Here is a 16,894-nt window from a genome sequence, read left to right as displayed (position 1 = left end):
TGTAATTAAAATTTATATAATAAAATAGTTTAGCAATAAGAGTTGCGATAAAATTGTTCTACTTGCGATATATTGATGTAACGCTCAAGCGATGTCTCTTCCCAACACCGAGAGAGAAATAAATTATAGATGGACTTATTATGTTTTAAACATTGTAAAATTACAAGTAGCAACTAGTATCCAAATTGTTTATGATCCTATCTATCTGCAGCTCCAAGGCCAGAAAGTAAATCAAAGTACCAGAAAGTACTACCTGGCCTTGGAGAAAGGTCAGTATGATGTTCCCCCCCCCCCTCAAAGCATAGAAACGCATGACAACGCCGCAAGTGAGGGGGGACTTGTCTTGCAATTGTCTTCTCATGCATCAACTGAGAAAAAACAGTTAAAGCGTCGCTTGTTTTCTTAATTGACCTACACACTTCGCTTATTGATACACCATAACCCTGCTAGGCTTACTTGCTTCGGCATTAAGCGAAAGCTTTCTTAAAAAACAACATTACAATCAGTATTTGTTAGTTTTTTTTTTATTCTATTAAAATCCTATTTATTGTGCTAGCAGTATTGATATAATGTGCAAATTATCAAAGTATGTGTTTCAATTTACAATTTTATTCACCCCCTAATAAATAAAATAAAATAAAATAATAAAAACAGGTAAGTCAGCCTGACCTACCTGTAGTAGTTAACAGACATGGTCCATCCATCTTACTTTGTATATGTGTGTGTGTGTGTAAAACGTGTTCTACGGCCTATTCGTTCGAACTGCGGGTTGCTTTCTCATCAGTGAAATTATTACGTAGACGTTTAAATTATAATTAGTTATTATAGTCAGCCTGTTGCTTTAAAATGAAAATTCATTTTCATTTTAAAAATGAAAAATAAAATGAAAATTCATTTTCATTTTATTTTTCCATTTTAAAATAGAAATTTTAAAACAGAACACGTGAGTCCTTCCGATTCCCTGGAAAGGAGGTTTTCCTAATCAAAAATTATACTGGTAAACAAAACAAAACTTTCTTTTATTGTTATTATTTTATTTATTTATGCATTTTTATTTATTAATTATTATTAATAAATAAATAAATATCATTATTAACAAATAATAATATATTATCATTATTTATGTATTTATTCATTATTTTATGTATTACTGATTATATATTGCATATATAAAACAGATATGTACACCTTTCATAAATTTTTGAAATATTTAAAAAAAAAATCTGCTAACGCCTTTAATTCCCTTATAGGGAGTAGGCGAGACCTTTTATACCCTATCTAGCTTTTTGGAGACTGAGTGGGCAGTTCTCTTAAAGTAATTAATAAAAATACTAAAGTTGTAAATTATTGTTTTTTAACTACTTTTTTTTTTGTAGCCGTTGTCTCTCAAGGTGTATAACAGTTTTTTTTTGTTCTTTTGAAAATGAATAGAAACAATTCTTAAATATGTGTAAGCCTCTTACATTAAGAAATTTCGTAACACAAACTCAGTGTTCTCACTTGCATTCAGATATTAAATTTTTCATTCTTATTATTTATGTATTCATTTGATTTTTTTTATATATATTTTATTTAATTATGTTATTTTAGATTTTTATTATTTATTTTTAATTTATAATCATGTCACATTTCAACGTTAGAGGGCATTTACATCGTCTAACCTTTTATGTTTGTTTATGACTGTTTATATTTGTCATTCGTTAAGCAGTGATTTACTGTAATATTACTAATACAGTAAGGGAGTGCATACTTTCCTTGTTTTGGATGTGAAATAGGAAACCAAGATATAAAGTGACCGGCATGAAAAACTTAGATCATTGGACAAAAATGGACCCGCATTTCAGCGACTAAGTAAGTATATTTGTGGGACCATAGATTTAGGAGGTATTAAAGTATGAAGTGTTTCACGAAAAGACGGCAAGACAACAAGGAAATATTCTTCCTCGAAAGAGCTTTTAAGTTTGTGTTTATATTTCCAGCTTTTTTATTTTATTTTCTGAATTATTGTAAAATAGAACAATATGGAAATAGTTGAATTAGAACTGTTTATATTAATTTTCAAAATGCAATCTTTTTCTAATTGCCAGCTTTATTTTATTTTTTTTTTAGTCATTGAGTTCATACAGTTCCATTTTTAAAGTCTATAATATTCAAATATGTAGACTGTGTTTGATCTGCGCAATATCCCCATTTTTATACAGCACGCCATACTTTACGGATGAATATAAAACAGTAAATAAACACCTTTGAAAACATTAACGTTTGCAACAGAATATGTTGCAAGTGGTATACGTTCAATTGGTGACATATGTACGTACACAAGATATACAGCAATCCCTCGATTAATGCTCCAACGATTTTTTTTTCTATACCCAAATTCGATTAGTGTGATTCTAAAATTCGATTAGTGTGATTCTAAAATTCGATTAGTGCGATTCTAAAATTCGATTAATGCGCCTATGTACATCTTAAAAATAAATGTTACAGAGACTTTAAAAATTATAGATATCAACCATTTTACAAAGTTATTTTTTAATGGCATACTACACTATTTCCATGTACACTATGTTTCAAAGAATTTACCACCAAAATTTATGTCGTCTGCTAATTACATAACATTTTGATGATCATGTCGCATTCCTCCTTTGCAATTGTTTTCCTTGCTTTTTTTTTTTAAGTATTTTCCAAATTTTGAATCATGAGTAAAATAATTAGTGAGCAAAAAAGTGGAAGTGTGAAAATGATTTAAAAAGTAATCTCATTGGAAGAAAAACTTGTAATAATAAAGCAAAATGAACAAGGCGAGTCCAGAGCAAAGATAGGACAAGAACACAAAACTGGATGAATCAACTCTACGAGCAAGTTTAAGCAAACCTGCTGAATACAAAGAGAAAGGTAAGACTGCTTCAAGTTCATCATATATGCACTCGAAATCAAAGTATTATAATAATTGAATTAGAGATTTCTTTCTACATGGATCGAAGATTGTAACCCAAAACGGATCCCACTAAGCACTAATCTTATTAAATCATATGTATGAAGTCTCTTTTGCGACCTTGAAAGAAAGGGCTATCAATGATGGAAAAGAAGAATTCCACGCTAGTACTGGGTGGTTTAAGCGTTTCAAAGCCTACATAATGTTCTAATGTAGGCTTTGAAACGCTTAAACCACCAGGCGAAGCTGCAAGTGCAGATAAGGAGGTGGCCGCAAATTATGCAGATATTTTGAAGAAAATTGTGGAAGAAGCGGAGGGGGAGGGCTATGTGATCAACAAATATTTAATGTCGACGAAACTGACTTGTGGAAGCGAATGCCTTCCAAGACTTTTCTAGTCAAAGCAGAGAAATCTCAGCCTACTTATAAAGTCGCAAAGTCGAATGAAATTACTGCTAGCAATATGCGTACTGTTTGGAAGCATATTCTTCCACATTGTCCACATGATTTTAGAGGCTTTTCAAATGAATCTAAGTTAAATAAATCTCATTCTGAGAAGTTGAGTGATTCCGAACTACTAAATTTAAATGCACAGCAGGAAGATCCTGAAGAATATGAAGAAAATTCAATCACTGACAAGCCCAAATAGATTTCACAGAAACAATTAAAAATATTTTTCGTACAATCGATGTTTTTAAGCAGCAATGCTTAGAGACCGACCCTGGTGAAGAGGGAAGCAGTAAAATTTGCAGTAGAGTAGAAGAGGCAATAGGGCCATACCGTCAGTTGTATGAAAAATAGAAACAGAATGCCCGCCAAACTACGTTAGCCCAATTCGTTAAGAAGTAGAATAATAAATTTATATTCTGAATATGTTTTATTTTCTTTCAGTTTCATGGTTTTCCTCTAACTAGGCCCTGAGGTATACCCTAATTCTTTTATGAAAACATTAAGGGTAAAAAAAAAAAAGAAATTTGAGGAACGAATTATACATTTTCCCATAGGTTATTATATTCGATTAATGCGCCTGTTTTTAAGACCGCATTAGGCGAATTAATCGAGGGATTGCTGTATTGTATAATTATTAATTGGTAACCTAGTGAATCCCTTGTATTATTATAATTATTTTCATTGTTTGGCGAGCTAGTATGGGGAGATATTTTGAACACGTGCATGAGTGGCTCCTTCGCAGTGTAGTTGCAACAACGAAAATTAGGTTTTCTCCCTGAAAATTTTTTAGGGAGAAAACCTAAATCTTCTGTACCAGAAAACCTAATTTTCGGTACCAAAAAAACTTTCTCCCTGAAAGAGTTTCGGTACCAAAAACAGGCAAATTGGCCAAAGCATACACGAATTAACAGATAACAATATGTTGTGGCCGAATTTGAATACATAATTCAAATTTGGCCTTTATTTGAATACATAAATGATTGTGCTGGAAACTGAGGATTTCCGTGTTTGCCTGGAATAAAATAGATTTTAAGTATTTCTGGAATGTCATAGAGAGAATGCCTCAGCATATCGAGGCAGTTATGAAATTTCATGATGATCAAACGTGCTATTAGATGATAATATCTAATCAATTGGCTAATCAGTGCACACTGGCACTAATTTTAATATTAACAACTTTAAGAAGTATGTTTCTGGATATTCTGGATATTACCTACAGAATTTGCCATCGTCTGAAAATTTTTCTGCAACAGTTTCTTCACTATATAAATGGTCAATAATCCAGGAATTTCAAACTAACTTACCATTTTTAATAGGGATGTTCAAAATGCACGCCAGCCCTCCACCAATAAAGGAACATAACAGAGGAATCCGTCTACCGAATCTGTTGGTGATGAAGATGAAAATGATGTACGCCGGAAACTCAACTGCTCCGTTTAAAAAGAAATTCAGAAAGAGATTTCCACCTATGTTTCCAGTGTTTAGTGCTAATCCATAGAATGTAGACGCCACAACAAACCTACAGAAAATAGATAACAGAATAAATATACTGGGAAAAATTCTTGAATGGTCAGTTTTCGGATTGTGAGAAGAAAAAAAAAAAGGAAAGTACGTAATATTTTTAGTTAGTGGATTTACTATTAAGTCTTTGGTCTAAGTATTTGTAATATCGAAACTCATAAAAGATACAAGTATTCTTTGTGAAGAAGTTGGTGGACTAGAGTCGTGAATTTTGTGAACTCGTTTAGCTGGATAGATTTCGTGAAATTCTATCCAGCTAAACGGAGTTATTGCAATGTATTATTTCAGCACTTATGACCCTTCCGAAGACTCGTTGGCATAAGCTACACTACACAATCCTTGATGTACATTACATAACTCACCATCCACTACATCGCATTTTTGTTGTATTAATTGCTTGTGCTCTCTGGCAGATGAAAATCAGATTCATAAATTCTCTTACTGCCAAGTGTGGATATAATGAATAATGTATTGTTTTGCATTACTGAATTAAAAAAAAAAAAAAAAGAGGCATGTATGCGAAATTTCTAGAAAAGTAACTTTGTATCTGTGTTGTGACTATATTTTTTTTATCTGTGTTGTGACTATCGTAGGTTTTCCAGTCATATAGATGAGTACCGATGTTGCTGATAATGATTCGGTTGGCTGCCTAATTATTCGAGTTTTGCGATGTTAACAGAAGTTCTCGTTTGTATGTGCGTATCCAGATGTACTGCGTAAATCTGTTTCATTGGATTTTGATCATTTCCTTTAAGCCTACACTTTCTAACTCTAGAAACACGATATAGTCTGAGTCTCATTTTGTGTTTTTATTTACTGTTAGTGCGAGACTTTTATTTCAGTCTGTGAATGGATGCTAGTCTTGTCTTTGGCTTGTGCAATGTGATTCTTGACGTAATACATTTATAGCACGTTGAAAAAGAGAGTTTAAAAGATTTCAATTTGGCCTTGTGAAGCTAAAGAAAAATTATATTCTAAACATATCATCCATGAAACTAAAAAAGTTTACAAATTGACCAAAGAGCTTACGAGAATACAATCTTTAGCATCGCAGTTGTCTTCGCATGGAACTTCCTAAAAGACACGAACTGTAACAGAAATCCTTATTTAAGTTAAGGGATATTGCATCCCATATTGTTTCTTAGCCCAATAAGAAACTCAAAGAGTTTCATGCCGAATATAGAAACTATATAAATAAAGTTCGGCGATTCCAAGCGTAAGCAAATACCTGGATAGTGCATCAACTAACCCTTAAGTTAGTGCAAGCTGAGGCAACTCATAGCAAAGGTGGAGCAAGTTCCGATCACTATTCTTGATATTTACCAATAATGTGAACTTAGTTTCTGAACTTACTATTATGGGTAAATATCAAGAATAGTGATCGGGGCTTGCTCCACCTTTGCTATGAGTTGCCTCAGCTTGCACTAACTTAAGGGTTAGTTGATGCACTATCCAGGTATTTGCTTACGCTTGGAATCGTCGAACTTTATTTATATAGTTTCTATATTCGGCATGAAACTCTTTGAGTTTCTTATTCGGCTAAGAAACAATATGGGATGCAATATCCCTTAACTTAAACAAGTTCATGTCGCCGAATTGAAGCCTTTGGCTCTTCATATATTTAGTAAGAAACCCTTATGTTCTCATTTTATTAGTCATTTTAAGGTTTCACTTCCCTGACAGACTTTTGAACTGTTGGTTCGCATTGGAGACATGCAGAAAAAAGAACAAAAAATTGCGTTTCAATTTGTAACAATCACAATCTAAGAAAACTTGTATTTTTAATAAGCCAACTTTCTGTAGATCCCGACCTACAGAAAGTAGGTTCTTTCTGTATCTACCGGATATTATATTCTGACGTTACTCTTGTCAACTTGTGTTTACTGCTACCAGCGTTTCGACCTGTTATTTTATTCAATTTCATATTTAACTTTCTTAGGCGTTGTAATATTTTCTACGGTCTATAAGTAGGCAAAGATGAAAAGGTAATCGTCTCGTAACCCTTCCTTCCCTTAGCAACACTGTATTAGTCCTTAATAACTTATCCACCAAACCCAATATAGTATAATAATATCAACTTACCAGGCAAAGCACAGTATAAGAGACTTTTTCCGCATACTCGGAGTCTTAAATAGGTCTAAAATTGTACCATGTGCACTTTTTTTCTTCTCTTCTTTTTCCTGTAAGAAAACAAGGTGGGGACAGAGACTAAAGTTTATCTTTAATCCTTGGTATTCGTTGTTAATTGCATTTGTACGTTTGTGTTAGTGTAGGATGTGTAGAGAATTCATGTTTCCAAACGCTTTATTTTGAGAATAACATAATTTCGGAAATTTATTGTGTTTATATACAGAAATATTTAACAGAGATAAGCGAACACTATTTTTAACTCGCATAAAATGCAAAAAAAAAAAAATGATATTATTAACGACGTTAATTGATATTAATAATAATTAATAAGACGGCAAAAATCTAAAATATTTATATTAACTTACTAGCGTAAATAATACTGTTTTTATCCTCTTTTAGGCAGTTGAAAAATGACTTGTAACAAACTGGATTTGCGCTAGCACTCACAACCATTGTATGCAATGTAATAGAGTAGAGAAGTGGTCAGAGATACTTCTCTGACATTATCTGTTGCGAGCAAAGGATTAAGGGAAGGCAGTAGCGCACTCAGGATTTAATCTTGGGGGGGGGGGAGAGTTGAGTAGACGATTTGAGAATACACACTACGCATCGCAGACGACCTATGACTGAGCATCTACAATGATCGCTAATTCATAAGTAGTATAGAAAGAGAAGACACGACTCAACTAAATAAAAAAATGAATTTTAATTAAGAAAAGATTTTTGGAAATGCTTCTGGAGTTTTTTCTTTTTCTTTGGGGGGACAGGGCCCCTTGGCCCCCCAAAGAAAAATAAAAAAAAAGAAAGCGCACCCTCTGGGTGCGCCACTGAGGGAACGCTTAGCTATGAGGTTATATCTCCCTTGAGAACAATTCAAATGGCTCATGGTTCAAGCAGGATTCAGTTAACTGAATTATGTTGGCGAGATGTTCCTAGTCACACAGGAAATAAACCTTTGTGTTATAATACACCAGTTAATACGTTTATTAAATATCATCTTTCAAAAATTTAAAAAAACTTTAAAGGCAGTTCTCGGATTTTATCTATGCACGAGCAGCCATTATCCGTAAATTGCTTATGTCAGGAGTAATGAACAGTCTGAAACCAATGATCTATTTAAAATTTTTCTTTAAAATTATCAGTGAATAACAGATATGGATCTGAGTAGTAGTCCAGTCACTAGTGACAAGATCAAGATCAAAGATAAGGAATCGTGACGTGAATGTTATCAGATGAAGATAAGTGACGTCATTTGTTAGCTGTAAATAAGTGATGTTATTGTTTTAAATGGAAAGGAAGATATATTAGTCGATAAGGAATCGTGTCGTGATTGGTGGGACACTTCTGACAAGATCAAGATAAGATAAGGAATCGTTTCGTGAATGTTTGTTGTTATAGTTTGGAATGTTTGGAATTTAGCTGGGGCTCTCGTCTATCAGGGACATTACATGGTGTGTTTGGTTCGCTTAAGCAATTGTGAGCTAAGCAATTTAGAGATAAGAATCGTGACGTTATGTGTTTGGAAATTTCTGGGGAACATATGTCTGTTATATCACATGGTGTTTGTTTTGGTTTGGCTATGGAATTGTGGGCTATGTTTTTGAGATAAGACATCTTGAAATTTTCCCAGGGTGACACACATCCGTCATTGTTGTCATGTTTTGTGTTTGCTGGGTGTACTAATTTTCCAATACATTTTGGGATATTTCTTTCCTGTTGAAGGGTGGGAATTCTTAGAGTAGAATCGTGATGGCGGCAGTGTTTAGGCTTTTCTGAATAATTTAATTATATGCTGGTGTCCCTCAAACACACATATACACATTAGACATGAAAAGTTGCTAATATGTTCCGGTTGATACTCTAATATGTACCCTATGATTATTCTTATGAAAAAAAACTATTCAGTATTAGAATTACGCTTACCAAAACATACGAGCAGTGATTATTGAAATTATAATTATCAATCGTTATGTTTAAGTTTAAAAAAAAATTAACTTACATTTCTTTCCAGAATAGGAACATCTTGGTACTATCTAGGTTTTCTGAATATTCCAAATTGTTGATGTTTAACATATATTCACAGCACAGAACACAAACACAAGTCTGAAAATGCAGTTGACTTTTTCATTATAGGTTACTGGGGCTAACATATATTCACAGCACCTGTCTTTTGCTGACTAATATATCCACCAGCGATCGGTAATTTTCCATCTCTCAATGCGGATTTTTTTCTTTTTTTTTTCAAATGATTGGTTATTTTGAATTTTACTTTTAAAATTCAGTTAACTACATATTATAACCAGAATAACTGAATAAAATAAATAAATAAATAAATTGTGTGTGAATTATTTTCCCACACTGTTAATTTTTATTAGACTTGTTTGTAGAAAACTGAGTGACTCATATCCGGTTAGTCATCGTTCAGAGATTGGGAACATTAGGTAGACATTTGTAAAATAAATAATCACTTCCTTTCATAGACCTATTGCGCTTTCTTCAAAGGTAAAATTTTTCCCAGGGTTGTGTATTACTCAAGCTTTCTGATGTGACTAAATGTTTACACTAGTGTTGGGTAGCAAAGGTTTGCAATTGACCTCATGTGATGATGAGAACTAAGTTATTCGAATCACTTTCTTTCATAGATGTATCGCGGTTTCTTCAAAGGTAAAATTTCCCAGGGTTGTGTATTACTCATGCTTTCTGTTGTGACTAATTGTTTTGAGGTGATACAGGAATTGATTACACTACTGTTGGGTAGCAAAGGTTTGCAATTTGACCTTGTGTGATCGATGAGAACTAACTTATTCAATGTCACATGATGTTATTGGTTCTGATTTTTTATAAATAGACTAATGGACTCGCTGCTTCCATTTGTCTTTCTAGTATTTGCATGCATTCAGAAGTTCGTAGTTCCAAAATGAGTTTTTCTGGAGAAAATGTAAGTTAATTTTATGTCATTTGAAAATTTTAACATTAGTTGAATTTTTTTAGTGACTACATTAGCGAATTTTGTCTATAAAGTTATAAGGTGGTTTTTGCAATGGAAAATTAAAAAAGCATGTTCATGATTTTCAATCTGTTTTGTGTTAAGTGAAATCCCATGTCATTGTATATATATATATATGATGATTACTACTATTAACTCGGAGATGGGATATATTCATTTTAATATAAACTGAGAATTATAACTAAAAATCCGAGAATTATAACAAATTGAGATTTATTTGAAAACGCAACATGTTTCGTCGGGATTGACTTCATCAGGCATTAAGAACATAGAAAGCTATTAAAAGACACTGAAATAAACATTGAGACACTCTAAAGCTATACAATTATAAAGCTATAATATTCGACTGTAAATTACAGTTATGAACTTGAGCTATAGTCCATGATAAAGTGCTATTGTTGTACACTTGTGCGTGTGTGGAACCGTGATCTCCAGTATCTGATAGTAGAACTGAAAGAGTCAGGTAAATTGTAGCTGAGATTATTGTTCATATGAATAGGGTCCAAGGTGATTTCTTTTGACTCGACAATGCGGCGTTCTACCTCATCGTGGCAAATGTGTAGGTTTGAAGTTGTTGTCCAATTTACTTCATGTTGGCGGCTTGCGTTGTTCATGTTTATTGAAAACAGGACATAGTCTGATAGGGCACTAGCTCTGGTTCTCTTGTAAGCAAGACTATAGCTCAAGTTCATAATAACTGTAATTTACATTTGAATATTATAGCTTTATAATTATATAGTTTTAGAGTTGCTCAATGTTTTTTTCAGTGTCTTTTAAGAGCTTTCTATGTTCTTAACGCCTGATGAAGTCAATCCCGACGAAACATGTTGCGTTTTCAAATAAATCTCAATTTGTTAAAATTCTCTATCTTTTTATTATTATTATTATTTTTTATTTTTTTTTTGATTGGGAAAAGATATTGAGTGTGATTATTTAGTAATATTGTGTTAGTGAAACCATCGTGCAGTGTCGAAATTGCAAAACACATTATGATGAGTAACATTTAATGAAAATACTTCAAACTGTTTTGTGTTTAGTGAAATGTCCATAAGGCATTTTTTTATTTTTTATTTGCATGTTAGGGTTTTTGGGAAAAATTGAGGGCTGATGTTTAGTGAAATTGTGTTAGTGAAAGGATCGCGTAGTATCGCAATTGCAAAATCACATTATGATGTGATTTTGCAATTGCGATATGCAAAATGAATTGCAAAATCACATCTAGAAAGTAATTTGTTAAGGTCTATGTCTTTAATATATAAGTTTATAAGGTGATTTTGCAATGGAATTAAAAACATGTTCATGAAAATATTTCAAAGTGGTTTTTGTGTTAAGTGAAATATTCATTAGTCATTATATATATATATATATATATATATATATATATATATATATATATATATATATGGTTGTTAGTGATTGGGAAAGATATTGAGAGCTGATGTTTAGTAAAATGATGTTAGTGAAAGCCTCATGTAGTGTCGAAATTGCAAAATCACCTTAGGATGAGATTATGATTTTTTTTATTTCTAGACGATATTTCTGAAATCTAGAAAGTAATTTTTTTTAACAGCGATCATCCGTTATTCGTTTTGTTGATGGTGCTGGGAATATTTTTAATCATCACCCCATTTTTGTAGAGGTTGATTTGACAGGAGAAAATGCTGGAGAAAATGAACAAAGCACAGGACGTGGTGTTAATCCTCATGTAACAATCGCTGGTGTGGCTGGAAGTTCTCGCGATCCCCCACAATTTTTACATTATGAATGTGAACCTAAAAGCTCTTCTACCACTACTGACCCCTCACTCTACGGAGATTTTTATACTGTTTCGGTGGGCCAATCACGTAATTCTATCAAATATCAAACTCGTCAATTGGAGTATCAAATTCGATTTCGTGATCTTGAACTCCACCCACCAGAGAGTTTTTCTGAAATGTTTCGAGATATGCTTAATGAGATCGTTCAGCGTTTATCGAGTTCAGGAACTTTTTCTCACGTTCGGTTGGGCGTTAGTGCATCCAGTTTAGAAAGCAATATTAACTTACCATTCATGTTGCTTTCTGAACTAACTATCCAAAGGATAGTTGATGTTTTTTATGCTGTCGCTCAATCGAAATGTGCGTTTCTTTTGGCAAATGATCTTGTTATCGATGTCGTACTGATTAACATCATTAACAATGGTGGCGGAAGAACCAACGTTAAAAGAAGAACGCTGCTTAGCCTGGATGAATTTATGAAAATCAAAAGAGCTGTTGTGGAAATTAACAACGAAGACAATCTTTGCATGGCCCGAGCACTTGTTCTGGGTGTTTCCTCACACACTGATGATGTTGCAACATACAGACAAGTGCGTTTAGATTGTAAAAAGTTACAAACAAAGAGGGCTTTAACTCTCCACAAAATTGCAGGGGTTCCACTGATTTCTTGCAGTATTCCAGAAGCAAATCTCTTTCAAAAGCATTTGACTCCGGAATACCAAATCGTAATTTTTTGGACAGATGCTAATTTTTCTGTGGTGTTTCATGGTCCAAATGCAAATAACCAGATCTGTCTTTTATTTCGCGAATCTCATTATGATTTTCTGTGTAGCGTGCCAGCTCTATTTGGGGGTGTCTATTATTGTCCCAATTCCTTAAAAACATACAAACACACAATCGAATTACAAATGCATAGATGCAAAAATGTATGCATCTGCTGCTGCACAAACGCCAGTCATAGTGTGCAGAACCATCTTTTGTGTGTGTGTGTGTGTGTCATGCAATAGATTTTTCTATGGCAAAGATTGTCTAAATTTGCACATACAAAATAATATTTGTTTCAAAAATCCATCATTGCAGACAGTTTGGCTACTTTTTCTACAGATAAAAGCCACGTCTGTCCATCTGAAAATTTCTGCAGCTGCTGCAAATTAGTTCACCCAAAACAAATGTGTTTTGTGCAAAAATCAGAGGTCTCAAATAAACATGTTTCGATGTTTTGTTTTGTTTTTTTTGACACAGAAACTATAGCTAAAATCATTGTTATGTTCCTGTTTTATATATAACTGATTTTGGCAGTCACGAACGTGAGTTTTGGGGTGAAAACTGTGTGGATCAATTCCTAGATGAGCTGTTTTCTGTCAAGAATATCATGAAAAGGGATCGAGATGGTAAGATCCTTCAGACTGTCAAACCAAAATACGAAAACATTCGTGTGATTGCACACAATTTTCGTGGTTTTGACGGGTATTTTATTTTGAAATATCTTTTTTCAAAAAATTTCCAACCCCGTGTAATGTTTGATGGATTGAAGATACTTGCTATCTATTATGACCCATTAAGTATCATAATTCCTGGTAGTTTTTCCTACATTAGTGTTGCTCTTAGGAAACTGCCAGCCATGTTTGATCTCCCAGAAGTTCGTGAAGGTTTCTTTCCTCATAAGTTTCACACATCCGATTCTCTGGATTATCGTGGAGTCATCCCCAAAATCAAATTTCCATCCGGAATTTATGAACAAAGTAGCTTGTACGAATTCGAGACTTGGTATGAAAATTGGCTAGTCACTAAATACTCTGAAAGCAGAACTTTTAGCTTACATAAAAGATGATGTGCATGTTTTGCATGACAGTTGCAACACTTTTCGCACTCTCTTCATAAAGCTCACCCAGATTGATCCCTTTCTACATGACATTACAATTGCAGGAGTATGTTTGAGAGTATTTCTCCAAAACTTTTTGAAACCTAACACTTTGGCCATACTTCCTGCTAGGGGTTAATAGGGGCAAATGTGCAAAGGCTTTGGCTTGGCTCAAATGTCAAGAACAACATAACCATACAACATGCACGTTCTGTGGCGGGAGAAGTCCGCATCGGACTTTATTTTGTCGATGGGAAATGTTGAAGCTTATTATATGAATATAACGGTTGCTTCTACCATGGGTGTCAAAAATGCTACAGACCAAGTACATTCCAACCATACAGAAACACAGACATGATTTCCCTTTTTGAGCAAACGCTGGATCGCGAAAACTTTTCGTAGCAAAGGATTCGACGTAATCTCAATTTGGGAATGCCAATTTAATACAGAAATTTCTGGAAAGACAGCCTTGAAAAACTTTATTGCTGCTCTTAATATTCCAGATCACATTTTACCTTGTAGTGCTCTGCATCGTGGCAGAACTGACTGCTACACGATGTATCACAAAATTCAGTCAGAAGGGGAAATTATTCACTATTTGGATTTCAATAGCATAGCCTTTATCCATGGGTAATGAAATACCAAGTATTTCCTATGGGGCATCCTGAAGTGATCCTCGGTAATTTCGACTATTCTCCTGGGGTATACTTTGGTATTTGCCATGCAAAAGTGGAAGCACCTACCGATCTCTTTTTACCAGTTTTGCCCATCACAGTTAACGAAAAATTAATCTTCCCCCTGTGTGGAAAGTATGCTTCTGAAATGGCCCTATTATGCTCTCATACAGACCAATCTTTTACAGGTTATTGGTGCACTCCAGAATTAGATTTAGTACGTGCACGCGGTTATAAAGGTACAGAATGTTACGAGGTGTGGCATTTTTCTCAAAAATTTGGCGAAGAAAACTTCTTTGCTCACTACATTGATACCTTTCTGAAGCTGAAACAGGAAGCATCTGGATGGCCTGAAGGTAAAAACCGACAGTCGTATCTGAATGAGTTTTTGCTAAGGGAAGGTGTTATGTTAAATAGTGAGCACATTAGTAAAAATCCTGGTAAATTCACTTGCTAAGCTTTGTTTGAATTCGCTATGGGGAAGGCTTGGTATGAGAATGTTAAGAACTCACACCCAGGTGATTTCCTCTTATGAAGAGCTAGTAGAACTTTTTTTAGATAATAGTAAAGTTATCCAAGATGCCAGGTTAGTTTCAGAAGAGCAGATGATGGTTGCCTACTCTCCTATTGAAGGCACTGAGCCTGAAAATAGGAAAAGGAATGCCATCATCTCCTCATTTGTAGCTGCCTACGATAGGATAAAGTTATATGAGGTCATGGGACCTATGCAAAGACGGCTTTTATACACAGATACCGATTCTGTCATTTTCGGTGAAAAACCGGGCGATTACTCACCGTCCATTGGTGAGTAATCACCGTCCTCTACCTTGGGGAGCTAGGCGACGAACTCGACGGTGACTTTATAGTTGAGTTTGTTACCACAGGCCCCAAATCTTATTCCTACAGAACGTGGGGGGGGGTAAGATTGTGACCAAATGCAAAGGCATTACTTTAAATTCTCGTGCGGCCACTGATATTAATCTGGAATCTATGATAGCAGTAGTAAGGGGTGAGCCACAAAACATCCAAATTCCTGTACCATTTTCTGTCCATAGAGACAAATGGGGCTGTCAAATCAAAACGACCTCCGTAACAAAAAGATTTGGATACACTTTTGCGAAGTGCATAGTGTCACCAGACACATGCACTTTTCCCTATGGGTATTTTAAAGGATAATCCCTAACACTCACATACCCCATAAGCAAAAGATGCCATCTATGGGGCAGAAAACTAAACAATATTCTACCAATAAAAATCCATGATTGTTTCCCAACACGATAATTTGCAGTGTCGCCCTTCTCTTGTACAGTTTTCACTTCACTGTTATTGTTACTATTATTCCACAATAGTGTTTTTTTTTATTAGATATATGAAGAGCCAAAGGCTTAAATTCGGTGACATAAGACTTGATATAATATCCCTTAACTTAAACAAGTCTTATGTCGCCGAATTGAAGCCTTTGGCTCTTCATATATCTAATAACTTATTAGGACACCTCTCGGCAATATTCATAGAAGGGTTGTAAGTTCTGTTCGCTAGAAACTTGATATTAACTAGGTCTACCTATTAACTGACGATCCAGTTTGTGAGGAGTGCCCGATCCAGCGAATCTGAAAGAGAGCTGCATGTTCCAGTCCTGCTGCCAGAAGCTTCCAGCCTTGGTGAGAAATTTTTTTTTTTTAGTTTCTGTTTGCCTTATGCCTGCTTGTAGTCTTCCGCCTCTACGTAGTGCAGCAGGAGATTTCTGCAAACGGGGAACGCTTGGCCCTGGTTTAAAGGTCTATCCACTTTTCCAGGACTTAATTCATAGTGAGATATTTTTCTCTCTTCCAAATGACTTCATTTCTGCCGCGAGTGAAGACCCTCGGTATAGAGGCAGGCGTCAACGTACCGAAGAGGACTGTAGCGAGAGCTCTCGTCGACATAGTGTGTGGGTGGGAAAAAAGATCTAACTCTGACATCATATCCTCAGCAAAAGATGTCATCTCGCTGGCGCTTTTTAGTATTCGTTTTTTTCTTCTTGCCTCTTTGACCTCTCTGAAGTAATCGACTCTGAGCCTTTTCAGCAATGGTTTTCCTTTATAAACAGAGCATCAGCTTCTGATGCTCCGTTTATAAAAGCTCGACGTACAGGTACCCCTTCCAGTACATCTATCATATGCTGACCGGCTTTTAAGGCTTGACGACCGACAAATTGAGCTGCAGGTTTTAAAAGTGGACTTAGAAAGGAGAAGGCTCTTCTGAAAATGCTACCTAATCCGCACCCACGCTGTATTAGGGCCCCCGTAAACATTTTAGCCCCACCTGCCTGCATTGTGTAATATCTGAGATAATCAGTCATCTTTCACTTTTCGGAACTGTAATTTAACTATTGTCTTGCCGCCGCGAAAGTGGAACACCTCGCCGCTGTCAGAACGAATTTCAATGCTAATTGACTGAAATGTTTGTTTTCGTAACGGATAATAATCAGGGTGAGCAAAAACAAAGGAACACTTGCTGCACTGAACAACTCGTAACAATGGTGTACATGTATCACCAACTATATGTTCTTGGATTAAA

At 34.7% G+C, this 16,894-nt stretch overlaps 1 protein-coding gene across 1 annotated transcript in view; it reads right to left on the bottom strand.

Annotated features, from left to right (window-relative positions):
- The window catches only part of LOC150095731 (organic cation transporter protein-like), a 65,492-nt gene that overhangs the window by 9,427 nt on the left and 39,171 nt on the right, over window positions 1-16,894 (bottom strand). The window contains exons 7-8 of the mRNA XM_090409775.1: window positions 6,989-7,086; window positions 4,690-4,904 (exon numbers count right to left, since the gene is read on the bottom strand). Coding sequence (XP_090265901.1) covers window positions 4,690-4,904; window positions 6,989-7,086 — 313 coding nt within the window. The remainder of the gene's footprint in view (window positions 1-4,689; window positions 4,905-6,988; window positions 7,087-16,894) is intronic.

Source organism: Typopeltis vanoorti, chromosome 20 (assembly GCF_054136105.1).
Source record: "Typopeltis vanoorti isolate ZY-2024b chromosome 20, IOZ_Tvanoo_1.0, whole genome shotgun sequence".
Lineage (NCBI taxonomy): Eukaryota > Metazoa > Arthropoda > Arachnida > Uropygi > Thelyphonidae > Typopeltis > Typopeltis vanoorti.
This window is presented reverse-complemented; position numbering and strand designations above follow the sequence as displayed.